Raw genomic sequence first — 12760 nt, forward strand, 5'->3', positions numbered from 1 at the left:
CTTCTACTTAACTATGTTTATCTTCTATGATATTGTCTCTGTGGTCAAATTACAAACACAACACAACACCCCTTGCAAACATGGTATATTCCTCTGACACCGAGAGAGTGGTAACGTTGTTTTGTCCATCTAAAAAATTAAGTGTTATTCCATCAACTCGAGGACGAAAACAGAGGTAAAACTAAAACATGGATGACTTTGACGATTCAGGGAGCTGGGATGGTGATCCCTATGACCGATCGGTAAGTTCAATTTTCTTTTTTCTCCCCAATAACAAAGAAGAAAGGGACATACATTTCTGCATGTAGTCGAAGTGAAAGTAACTTAGCATCCTTGCTAGCTCCTCTTGATTTTACATAAGGGCACCATAGCCCATTTGAAAGATATTTGGTTGAACTTAGTGCATGATTTAGTTGCAAGTACGTAGTCACAGAAGTGCCATGTTGTTCTGCAGTACGATTCTCTACACGGAGAGGATCATGAGGGGGAGGGGGGCGATGAGGAGGACATGGCGGTACAACAGGAGTGTCTGGAGGCGTTTGGCAACAGGGACTACATCATGGAGCCTGGCATCTTCAACATGCTGCAGAGGTAACTACTGTAGTACAGCTGGTTATATTATGTTGCGATTTGATAATACACAGAAACGAGGAAGCAGAAAAAAAGGACTCAGTGACACATATATCTTTGATAGTTTAACTGATCACAAGAGTTACAAGGGTCCTTGTTTAAAAACAGCTGTCATATGTCTTGTAAATCTTATATCTGATCATGAAAGGCTTAGACTCACGAGTGCAGTTACTGTATCAGAAGTATGGCAAACACATTGAATAGAAAAATTCTGACTTAGTTGGGTAATCGGGATATATGCAGACCATTGTAGTACGTTTTATTTTTCCTGCCACTTTCATTGAAATAAATCATTGTCCATCAGGTACTTCCAGCATGGCGGAGCTCCAGAACAGGTCATCGACCTCCTGTCTACCAACTACACAGCAGTGGCACAGATGGTCAATGTGCTGGCTGAGTGGCTCATTCTAACAGGTGAATTATAATTATTCATCTATCTATTTTCCTTATTGTATGTCAATGTATGTACAGTACTTGTTTTGTTTTATTTGTGTAATGCAGGGCCCCACTGTGAAGCAGTGTTGCATCACTGAGAGGGCAACCCTGGGTAAAAATGACAGAAATAGAATAGAACAATAAAGTGAACATAGAACAAAAATGGCAAAGCTACTCAGTAGGCACTTGTCACATATCTGATGATTTAACTTAATTAAGTCATGCTCTTCGAGTCATAGGTCCCTTTCACAGTCTCACAGGATATGCTAAAGAAATAAGTTTCATATTGACAATTGGCTTTTTTGACATGTTCTTTTACTATGTCTGTTTATCCGCTGACAGATGAGATAGTTTGATGACCAATTGAACCTGCAAGTTGATGAGTGTTATTGTCAGACTAAAATCCATTAGGACTGTGTTTGTAACACTGCTTTTGAATCTTCCTCCCCAGGTATGAAGCCAACAGAGGTACAAGACATGGTGGAGGATCACCTGAAGGAACTGGTACTGAAACACTTTGATCCAAAGAAGGCTGATACCATTTTCTCTGAGGAAGGCGAGGTAAGGAAAATTATGAATTTCTCTGTTGAAAAACAAGGAAAAGGAGAAATCAACGCATACCGACATCTACTAGTATCACATGACACGTTTTCAGCCTGCTATTTTTTTTTAATACATACTTAGGTCATTTTTCCTTCAAATATTTAACACAAAGGCATGTGTGTATACATGTAAATCATTAAATGGGTGTCCCTTCCCCTATCTGTTTCTGTTGATAGTCGGTAGGTTTGTTAGACTATAATGATAATGAGTTGTGTTTATTTGTTAATTCCTCTGTCCTGTAGACTCCAGCCTGGCTGGAGGAAATGATTGCCCACCCCAAGTGGAGATCACTCTTCTACAAATTGGCGGAGGATTACCCAGAATGCCTCATGCTCAACTTTACCATCAAGGTAGGGTCCATGTTGTGTCAAAAATGTATCTGCTGATCTAGATTAGGTAACAATGTTATTCTGGGAGCAAGAGAGCAAATGTTAAAATCAAGATGAAATAATAAAGATCACATTGTCATGCTTAGCATCTTGCAAAATTTGCAAGTTTCTTTTATAAAATTTTGACTATAAAGTATTTTTCAAAGAAGTATAATAATGATTTTTATTTTGTAATGCAAATGTTCGGATGGTGTTTAAAGGAGATAAAAGGACTTGATGTTGAATAAAACAATAGGCATTAGTACTTTCTTTTAACATCTTGCTCAACTGAATATTTCAAAAGTGAGTGTTGAAGTCTTTGCCTACATTTCTGCACACCTTTGTGGTCCAGCCTGCCTTTGTGGTCCACCCCTGATGTTAACCCTCCCTGCCCTAGTCTGTGTAATGCAAAATCTGCTCTTAAGGGCTGTAACTGGCCCCTAGGAGGTCGGTAGATGTTGGTCGGGTTGCTATAAACAAGATTTAATCAGGCTATCCTCCCCCAGCTCATCTCAGACGCGGGGTACCAGGGAGAGATCACCAGCGTGTCCACGGCCAGTCAGCAGGTGGAGGTGTTCTCCCGCGTACTGCGGACGTCTCTCACCAACCTGCTGGAGGGAGGGGAGGAGGGGCTGGAGAAAAACCTACCCGAGATTATTGTAAGCTTTAGTTGTTTTGTCTTAAGATGAACATCTTTATGTATCTAGTAACGGAAAGGTGGTAACCTTAAACTCAGACGGTGGTCCTTTTATGCTTGGAAAAAAGGCAGCAAGCTTTGTTATTGTCTTTTGAAAACTTTGTAACAGCCCATAGAATATTATCATATTTTACAGTCTTTTTTTTTATCATGTCTAATTTGCAACAGAAAATGGTCTGCCATGGAGAACACACCTATCTGTATAGCCAGGCCCTCCTGCAGTACCTCAAAGAAGAGGAAGGAGGCAGTGCTGTCAGAAGAATCAGCCAGGAGCTTCAGAAAGCTGCCAAAGACCTGTAGGTCATGTTCAGCTCTCAAGATCACAGAAATACTAATTTTTAGTTACATGGAGTTGTTTTGTTTGTATAGATGGACCTGTTAAGGTTTTGCTGACTTGTACTTTCTCTGTCAACTTAACAAGAATCTCTGAAAGCTGTACATTTTATTATTTTAAGTATGACACAAATACATATAGTCTAAAGCTCTCCACATGCCTAATAGAAGTTTGGTATCCTTCCAGGGGCCGTGATGTTACAGAGATGACTCTGGCCCTGGGAAAGGCCTCATCTTACCCCCGAGCGTGCCAGGCGCTGGCCTGTATGCTGTCCAGAAACGCACTCAACCCAGCAGACATCACGGTGGTATGTCACACTATGGTCATACAAGCTTTGTGACTTAAAAAGGAGGGGTATTTTGTGGATTTATTGGTTGATAGGGAAACTAGATATGTTAAAAGGTCCTTGTACTGAAAGGGCTTCACTCAACAAAGAGATATACAATGTAAGTCTGTACTGCATTTCAAACATTTTGTATTCAAGCAATAAAAGAACTTTTCTTTATCAAATGCCTTAGTGTTTGCCCATTTTCATCACTTCCTCTTTGCCTTTTTGCAGTTGTTCAAGATGTACAGTGGGAATAACCCTCCTCCTGTAGAAGTCATCAGGTCACCCCTGTTCTTTGGTATGTACCACATTTCCTTCTCTAATATCTACACAAAAAGTAAAGAGGACACCTGAATCATTTAGTTTTTTTCACCTTTTTAAAGACAAAACCTTTCTATAGATTCTACACAATTCCTCACAACTAAAATTAAAAAAAATGGAACTATCTTACGATTTGTTTTGTTTCATTTAATTTTATTTCAGAAAAATAAAGATTGTTTAATGCACTTCTGTCTTTTTGCCCCCAATACAGAGCTGTTCATGCAAGCTTTGTTCAAGCCTGGGTCCAAACTCAACCCTGAACACAAACCCAAGTACATCTATCTGTTAGCCTATGCTGCAAGTGTGCATGAAACATGGAAAAAGGTACCTGTCTGATACAAGTCTATATCGTAGAACTGTTACAACAATCAGAATTTATGGGACCAAAGGTAACCCTCTATAGATAAGATTTAGCATGGCATGGCATAATTGTGGCTGTTCCATTTCACAAAAGTAAGTTATCGTAAGATTATTGCAGTAGTAACTCACTGTGCAGATGAAATGTTGCTGGATTTCCAAGACTATACTTCAAGTAGATACATGTACATGTTGTTATGTGACATGTTGATGCCTGTTGTTACAGAACAAGAGAACAGCCATTGCCAAGGATGAGTTGAAGTCCACTTCTCAGGCAATTGAACGTGCCACAAACCTGTGCTGTAAGGAAAGGTCTGAGGTGGTGGCAGAGTTAGGAACACTGTACTCCTGTATCAGGTAGGAAAAAAGTTGTGGTAAACTTAGTCAATGTATCCAATTTTGTAGCTTCACATGTTGAGCACTGACAAGGTGGTATTGTAAGTTGTAGGTAGGGTTGTTGACTTGAAATCTAAAGGCTCTGGTTTCAGATCTGTCGCCTTACATCAATTTCCTCACTCAACTTAAATTACAGTTCCTACCTTCAGTTAGAGATATCCTTTTCGGAAGGGATGTAAAGCTGACATTTCCATGTTTGTGGAGAGCTACACCTTGAGCACACTTATTGGAAACTGTAGTTGTCTATCCCAGACTGAGTGGTTAACCTTGCAACTTGGTCTCTTCAATGACATCTAGATCTGTTAGTATGTACATGTAGTAGATGTCTATAAACAAATTTTTAAAGACAATCTGTCATTATTTTTCACCAGTATTCTTTGAGTCATACTTAATATGCTTGTTTGCAATTTCTTCCTCCCAGAGTACCAGTTGTAGCCATGGGTGTTCTACGGTGGATAGACTGGACCGTCTCTGAGCCCAGCTACTTCAAGCTGCTGACAGACCACACACCCATCCACCTGGCACTGCTGGATGAGATCAGCACCTGTCATCCTCTACTACATCCACATGTGCTCAAGTTTCTCATCAGGCTGCTGGAGACAACCTACCCAGACTTGGATGTTCTTGTACAGGTGATGTTACAGGTTTTTGTACTGCTAATATTGTAGGGATGCAATGATAAGCAAAGCAACAACATTCTTGACAAATCAACCATCCAATTTTTTCCTAGTTCTGGCTGTTCTGTATACTTCAAATTGTTTTTGGCAACACCCCCAATTGGCAAGTCCATTATGTTTGGTTAATTCTCTCCTTGACAAAGTCTTTTCCACCCTCCCAACAGCTGGAGCTGAAAAAGACCCTGTTGGACAGGATGGTCCATCTGCTGAGCAGGGGGTATGTGGTGCCCATTATTCAATACATCAAGGGCTGCATCGACAGGGGTGACACGGACATCTCTCTCATCAGACACTTTGTTACAGAGGTGAGGGAAACCAGGTTGTCTAGAAAAAGTATTGTGCTCGCTGAAATCCAGGCCTGTAACCTTAATATTACTTAATATAAAGGTCTCATGTTCAACAGAGTCATAGTAGAAACTGACTATCAACAGTACCTATTCATAAGTTAAGATCATGACCTCCAGACTTTGAACAGAATGGTTAACTAACTAGCATATTGTTTGAACAAAGAAGCCATATGACTTTGAAGGAAGCTTGAATCTTGGTTTAACTTGTACAAGACAGTTAACTTTCTGGCTATTTGTTCAAGTCCACATATGCAATATGGACCCATGTGATATATGAGGACCTCAGAGATGTTCATTTAATTTCTCATTGCTGTCTTCTGTTCCAGGTGATTGACATCATCGCCCCACCATACTCCTCAGAGTTTGTCCAGCTGTTTCTACCCATCATAGAGAACGAGGCCATCACAGGAAACCTGCGAACACCCGATGAGTCCGACCCTGTCTCAGACTTCATAGGACACTGCAGATCCAACTTTGTAGTCATGACATGATCTACTCACTGTCACATATTAGTGTCAAGGTGGACTTTGTCTTGCTGAAATAGCTTCTAATACTAGACTGTCACAATTATCAGTTCAAGCAATGATGGCATGGCTTTGCCCAATGAGAGAGTGGCTGCATATCCATCAAACATTTATATTCTTATGTTTTCATTTCACATTTCTACGTTTTGATGGAGGTAGTGGTAGACTATGGGATCGTTTTTTATAAGTCATAAATCATACATCAGCAATGACAGACCCCCTCCTTCACTTAAAGTCTGGAGATAGATTTAATGAGACATTGTTAGTACCACATATGTATGTACAAGAAATATGTTCACTTATAGTCTGTAAAGTAATATTATGTTGTTCTAAACATTTCAAAAAAGAATCCTGTAGCCTTGTATCATTACTAATGTGAACAATATATTGCTTTGTAAATAAATTCTATGTTGAGTTACAGATTGGGTCATTCATTATTCAGGATAGGTGTGTCAATAACTAATTCCTTCTAATCTGAATCTGAATCCGATTGGTTTGCTTCCGGCAAGAGCCCGACACTGACCAAACTATCAATTCTCAGTATCTGCTGCAGCACTTGGACAACATGACACAACAAGAGATACTTGGCGCTGATTGGCTCATACACTGGAGCAGCAGCATTTGAATCCATCAACTGTCCTGAGTAGCCATCAATTCCTGCACATTCCATCTTGGTTGCCCTGGCAAGTAGCCTTGGAAAAGAGTTCATGCTAGATTTTGGAATGTTCGAGTTTGCATGTAGAGTTCTTGGTACACTCAGAACAGCCTCACTCAGAACTTTACAAGCTACAGAAAACTTTGAGTCTCTTGTATGATCTGCATGCTCATGTAGACATCTGTTAACTAGCATCTCAAATGTACCACCACCAAGCAGCAGACTGGGTTTGACACCACAGTTTGTCCAGTCATAAAAAGAGCCTTTCAGCAAACTATCATCTACACTTTTCTGTAGATGACAAGTACTGTTAGTGACATCTAACCACATTCTGACAACCTTCAATGCATTGTGCATAGCATTTGTAAACAGCTTACAGAGCCCTGAATTTGGGCCACATATAATTCCTTGTACAGCTCTCATGCCACTGCCTTCTTTAAGTCCAATGTGCACATATCTGTTCTGTCCACAAGTGATCTGCTTGCAAAACTTAGCTTGTCCCACATGTATAGAATCAACGTCCCAACTCGAGACAATCAAGGGTTGCAGAGAGGACAACCTGCGGAGCCTTTGCAGCTCCTCCTTTGGAATGTGGTGCACAACAGAGATGTTAGAAGCTTTGCACAAGTATAGCGCCATGTCTGATACATGTTCAGAAGTCAGTAGTATATTCACTCCCTTAGATGCCAATTCCTTGATTATGGCTTGCACTGTCTGTTGTTTCCATGAATGGACAACAGAAAGTTCCTCTTCGTTCCTCACATACAATGTTGAAGGTGCTTCTGTCTTGCTTGGCTCTAGGGGAGTTTCAAGGATTGCAAAGTTTATGGAGTCTTTATGATCGGCTTTCACAGCAAAGTCTCTTAGTAAGATTATCCCATCAACAACATGTGAAGAAGAAACAGGCTTTCCTGGCACCTCTAGCCATACTAACTCAAAGTCATCAATCAGCTGCAGTACAGCTGTGGACAAATCCTTTACATCCGCAGCTGTCTTAAAGACTACACTACAAACAATCTCAGTCAGGATTTCAACGACTCTTGCTGTAAACTTGCCACTTAAAAATGTGTTTACAATGTTTAGGAAGTATTCTCTCACTTGTAGAAGATTATCAAAATCTGTGACAACAGCGTGTTTTAGAATAGTAGGATGGACAACTTCAGGGAAAGTGTGGTCGAGGAGTCTGGAAAAAGCCTGGCTCATCTGTATGCACAGCTTTTGCACCTGCCCTTTCTGCACCTGGTCTTTTATGTGTGATTGATTTGTTTCTTTCTCACAAATGTTGCATATTGTTTGAAGGGCTTCTCTGAGTATGAGGAGAAAAGTTTTTGTTCCATCTCCAGTGACGGCGTGATGTGATTGGACGGCATCCATGATGAGGTTCCCTATTGGATGGGAGAGATGGAGAGACTTGATGATGGTACTGCCATCTGAGGTGATCAGCACCTGGGAAGAAAATAAACGTGGAAGTCATATTTCTACTTATTGTGATCAAGTACAGTTATCTTTTTACAAGCAGCATACTGGTAGTTTTCTTTCTGCATGTAGAATGTATGAGTCCCTTATAAGTTATAACAGGGACTTACTAGTACCTCAAACTATCATTGAAAATGAAATGACAGACTTACACAGAGCTCTGGCCTTTTTATACACAATCTACTACAACATATATATCTTTTGTTATATATCTATATATCTATCTATATATATATATATATCTATATATCTATCTATATCTATCTATATATATATATATATATATATATATATATATATATATATATATATATATATATATATATATATATATATATATGTCAGTTTTGCTGTATTCTTTTAGTGTGTTAATGTTATATGTATAACAGGTTTCTTATATGTATAATGGGTTTCATACTTGAAATAAAGAATATCAGTATCAAACATAAAGATATGTAGGACATTTCAATAATACTCAAAATCTAAGGACTTGCCTATTGTTGCCATAGGTGTTAAGTCCTAGCCTTATGTTCACACACAACTGACCTGTCCTGTAGCCGTGCTGATCATGTTGTGCAGAGCGTTGGGGCCGAAGGACCCCTGCAGAATGCTGCAGAGGGTGTGACAGATGGATGCTGCAGTCCTGATGTCAACACTCACACAGGACATGGTGGCAGCTGTGGCCAGGCTGCAGCAAGGAGCCTGTCACCTGAAATCTGAACACATTTTATTGCTGAATACATGGGGAATGACAAGTCGATATAAGCTACTAGTATCACATACTGAATCTGAAAAAAGAGTATGATTGAATCTGCTGCATGTAATACACATGTACATGTACTGGATATCTAAAAACTCAAAGCCATAGCTCAACCTTTAAACAATAGATCTAGAGTTTCTCTTTTAAACATTACTTACACATTGTGTTGTCATTCCTTTCTTGCTCTATTTGTACAGTGAAATCTATTGGATAGTGCTTCAATTTTGTAGTCTCATCCTTCATTGCTATGATTTTTCGAACTTACATCTGCCCATATGAGAACGACTAACCGTGACTAAGAGTGCAACATTTGGAAGAGTTCTGTCAAAATCCACGGCCAAGGCAGCCATAGATGATACAGCCTGAGTGACGAGGCATGTGTCACCACAGGAGAGAAGGGCTCTGTCTTCCCCCTGCTGACAGCACCCAGGTACAGTCTCTGCTGGGAGCTGCACTTCTGGCACTGCGGGTAGAACGCAGGGGACGAGTACTTGGCCCTTTTGTTGTCCCTGAACGCTGCCTCGTAAACTGCTAATGGTGGCTGATGATCTGCTATAAACCTTCCTCCTACCAAGATTCCGATCTTCTCCTTCAGTTTCATCTTCTGGAAAACTTTGCCGTAGGAAGTCTTCAGGCCTCCAAACTTTGCACCGCAGGAGTGGCAACCATACTTCCTACCAAGCTGTTGGATATGGACTTTCTGGGTTTGATTGGCATACTTTAAAGATGCTGGCAATGCCTTCTTGCCAAAGGCACCTGGATGTAAAAGATGGCTTGGCAAGATGTTTTTGAACCGTCCACCTAAGAGTTTGAAAGTCCCACATGTTAATGCTACAGCAGTTGGGGCGGCAACTAACGATGCTTGGTCTGAAAGTGAAACATCTAGTTTATACCCCTGAAATTTTCTGACGCCGAAATAAGTAGATGTTGCCACTAGTCCTGCAGCTGCTACGGCACTAAGTCCAGCTAATGGTGCACAAATTCTGTTGCATGTCAGCCTCAAGGGTGCACAACAGAGATGCTGTATTGCACCTAGTGAGAGGGGAAAGGCAGACATCCCTGCCAGAACTGGTGCTGAGCTCGTAAGGGTTGCTTCTCGCACTTGTGACTTCATAGTTATAATCCTGAGTTGTCAAATGGTGAGGCCAAAGTGTTTGCTTATGATCACCAACATCCTTGTGACCACTGACCATCACTGCCACCCAACCTCTTGCCTTGGTCCTTGGTCATCCTATAAATTGTTGGTCCTCCTTGGTCAAACTTTCTTTCACTCAAAGTTTTTGTGATGAGAATTTGCACAAGCTCATAATAATTTTTTGCTCGATATTCTTATACATGTACTAAAGCTCTAATACTAAGGCTCAAACTGAGATACACAGAACCATCCTGGAACCAAGGACACAAAGGGGTACCCTGCGCAATGTTCGCCACTCACCTTCCGACAGCTCCAGCTGACTAGGATGTACTTCCGGGGTTACAGGGAAAACTCATAATAGTCACTAAATGGGGATGCATTATGCAGAAGACAACCGCGTTAAAATCGAGACTAAAATCTAAATAGTATCTTAATAAGATTCTCTTTATGCCTTTACCATCTTTTTACATTCTATTTATAACGTTAATTGCCATATTCATACACATTACACCCCTACCCAAGACACACAATGAGTTTTCCCTAAATTCTGCTCCCGCCCTGACGCCTGCGCAGTGGCAGACCCGGGAACTTTGACAGAAAAATGGCGGCTTCTGCAGATTCTAGGATGATTCGTCAAATGAAGTCACTTATTTACCACGTCTGAAACACACAAGAACCACCATGCCGCTACTTGGGAAAAGTCAGGACGCCAGAGAGTTCAAACGTACGTACTCTACTCTACTTTAGGCATTTTTGAACACCATTTTCGATGTCATATAATAAATTTTATATTATGATATGAATGGGAGGGGTATTTTTGTCTTTCGCCGCGCTTCCGCGGCGAAAGGCAATCAGACTGATATTAGATTGCTGTCCGTCTGTCCGTCCGTCCGTCCGTCCGGGTCGACCATGCCATACCGTGCTAGCGAGATATTCTACCCTGCAGATTCGATGGTATTGCCAAAGGCCATGCAAGTACTAGTATGTATGACATACGTATCGGCCTGCCATGAATGTGCTGCTTGGTTTATGCATGGCTTATTAGCAGGAATAAAGGACCTGCAATGTGCCCTGCACAACGTATTTGTAGACGTCTATTCAACCAAAGACCTCCGCGATTCAACTTGTACTATATCTGCAAGGTAAAGAGAAAACATTTAGGTATCTTTGCGTACGTGTATTCGATGGATATCAGTCACACTTCGTTTCTCTTAGTGAACGCGGCGCGTACGAAAGGGTCCAAACGTTGTGGTGTCTTTCCTCCCAGTAGGTAGGGGTAGGTTGGACCTTATGATTAGGCGGTCGAGAAACACTGGGCAAGTTCCAAGGACGTTATTGTCCTTGGCAAGTTCAGAGCATAACAACGTTACAATGCCAGCAGTTGAAGGAAATCTTCATCTCACAATCTGTCACTACCACACAGCAATATTGCAATGTAATTGTGGAATATAGCGTTTTTTGTGTGCGTAGAAATGTAAAAGAAATTTTCTTTGACACGGGTGGGCGCAAAGCATCATGGGGCAGCAAAGAAAGTAGATAGCGGGGAACCCCCTACAGCTGTAGGATCAACCAATCAGAGGTGCGTATTGCGATCACGTGCACGTCTTAGCTAGCTGCAAGCGTAAAAAATCCTGGAATTGGGCGGGCAGTCTTCAATCCCAGTGTCAAAGATATTTCCACGGCTTGCGGAGCTAGCGGCAATGCGAAAAAAATCCTCGGCTTGCGCTGAGGAACTGGGCGGGCAGTCTTCAGTCCCAATGCCGTCGACTGGACAGCGGCGAGCACGTCGCTAGCTCGTGAAACACACAATGACGTAATTGCTGTTTGTTTTACTAGGGGTGAAACCGTCATTTCACCATGTTTCACTCTTTTGTCACGTAGGTGCAATATTTGCTTTCACCCTTCCATATTTACATGGGAACAATGCGAATCCGGGTGACACATTTTCACCGTGTTTCACCAACATTCACCCATTATGTGCCATTTTCACCGTACGCCGTGTGGTAATGATCAAGGAGGTTAAAAAGAGATGGTAGTTGCAATGGAAAGAGATCCTAAAATCTTCCTAAACTTCAACCTACACAAGAACAGCATCGGCTGTCCCGACATAGACAGGAGAAAAGCAAGGTAAGGGGTGGACACAATAAACTATACAGCAAAATATCACTTTTAGCAAGGAGGTTAACCTCCTTGCTTTTACTAGTTTTAGTCCTTCTTTAACCTCCTTGCTTTTAGTCTTCAGATGCGCCATATGCATGACGGGTAAAATGTTGATTTGTACCTGTTTTTACAGATTTCATGTTTTTAAGAAACTGACAAATGTCGTAAGTGTTGTCCAAAATTTAACATTATTTGGCGAATATCCACAGTATTTGTTGTAGCATTCTAAAGCTATGAAAACTTCATAACTAAATAAAATGATAACATGCTCTTGGCCACAAAAGAAGTGACCAACAGTAATTATATTGTCTGGCTATGTTACATTTGCTATTTGACCTGAAGTCCAAATTTCTGGAGAATCATTATTTGTTTGATTGTTTGGTTGTTTGGAGGTTTGGTTGTTGAACCTCATATTTAAAACAAGGAGAGTTTTCGGTTTTTACAGTGAGTAGGTTAGTTCCAGTGCCACAAAGCCTGTGTCTACATCAAACATGTGTCTAGTTGTAACATATCCTGATTACCCCAAAACTCGCTCATTTTTGCATTCCCTTTCCTTA

At 40.9% G+C, this 12760-nt stretch overlaps 4 protein-coding genes across 4 annotated transcripts in view; 2 read left to right on the top strand and 2 right to left on the bottom strand.

Moving 5' to 3' along the window:
• The first annotated feature begins 95 nt into the window (after positions 1-95).
• Positions 96-6031, top strand: LOC118418469 (negative elongation factor D-like). The gene is made up of 14 exons (XM_035824406.1): positions 96-242; positions 455-591; positions 935-1044; positions 1517-1626; positions 1911-2018; positions 2543-2695; positions 2902-3029; positions 3254-3374; positions 3627-3693; positions 3928-4040; positions 4300-4430; positions 4891-5101; positions 5311-5451; positions 5820-6031. The coding sequence occupies exons 1-14, from the start codon at positions 189-191 to the stop codon at positions 5982-5984; spliced, it is 1749 nt and encodes a 582-aa protein (XP_035680299.1). The 5' UTR covers positions 96-188; the 3' UTR covers positions 5985-6031.
• Positions 6032-6246: 215 nt separating this feature from the next.
• Positions 6247-8853, bottom strand: LOC118418468 (Bardet-Biedl syndrome 10 protein homolog). Its single transcript, XM_035824405.1, has 2 exons — positions 8695-8853; positions 6247-8118 (listed from the first exon to the last, which is right to left on the bottom strand). The coding sequence occupies exons 1-2, from the start codon at positions 8815-8817 to the stop codon at positions 6487-6489; spliced, it is 1755 nt and encodes a 584-aa protein (XP_035680298.1). The 5' UTR covers positions 8818-8853; the 3' UTR covers positions 6247-6486.
• Positions 8854-9169: 316 nt separating this feature from the next.
• Positions 9170-10174, bottom strand: LOC118418526. The gene has a single exon (XM_035824508.1). The coding sequence runs from the start codon at positions 10020-10022 to the stop codon at positions 9204-9206; it is 819 nt and encodes a 272-aa protein (XP_035680401.1). The 5' UTR covers positions 10023-10174; the 3' UTR covers positions 9170-9203.
• Positions 10175-10616: 442 nt separating this feature from the next.
• Positions 10617-12760, top strand: part of LOC118417604 (tonsoku-like protein) — a 21554-nt gene continuing 19410 nt past the window's right edge. The window contains 1 exon segment of the mRNA XM_035823203.1: positions 10617-10767. Coding sequence (XP_035679096.1) covers positions 10725-10767 — 43 coding nt within the window. The 5' untranslated portion in view covers positions 10617-10724.

The sequence above is a fragment of the Branchiostoma floridae genome, chromosome 6, assembly GCF_000003815.2.
Source record: "Branchiostoma floridae strain S238N-H82 chromosome 6, Bfl_VNyyK, whole genome shotgun sequence".
NCBI lineage: Eukaryota > Metazoa > Chordata > Leptocardii > Amphioxiformes > Branchiostomatidae > Branchiostoma > Branchiostoma floridae.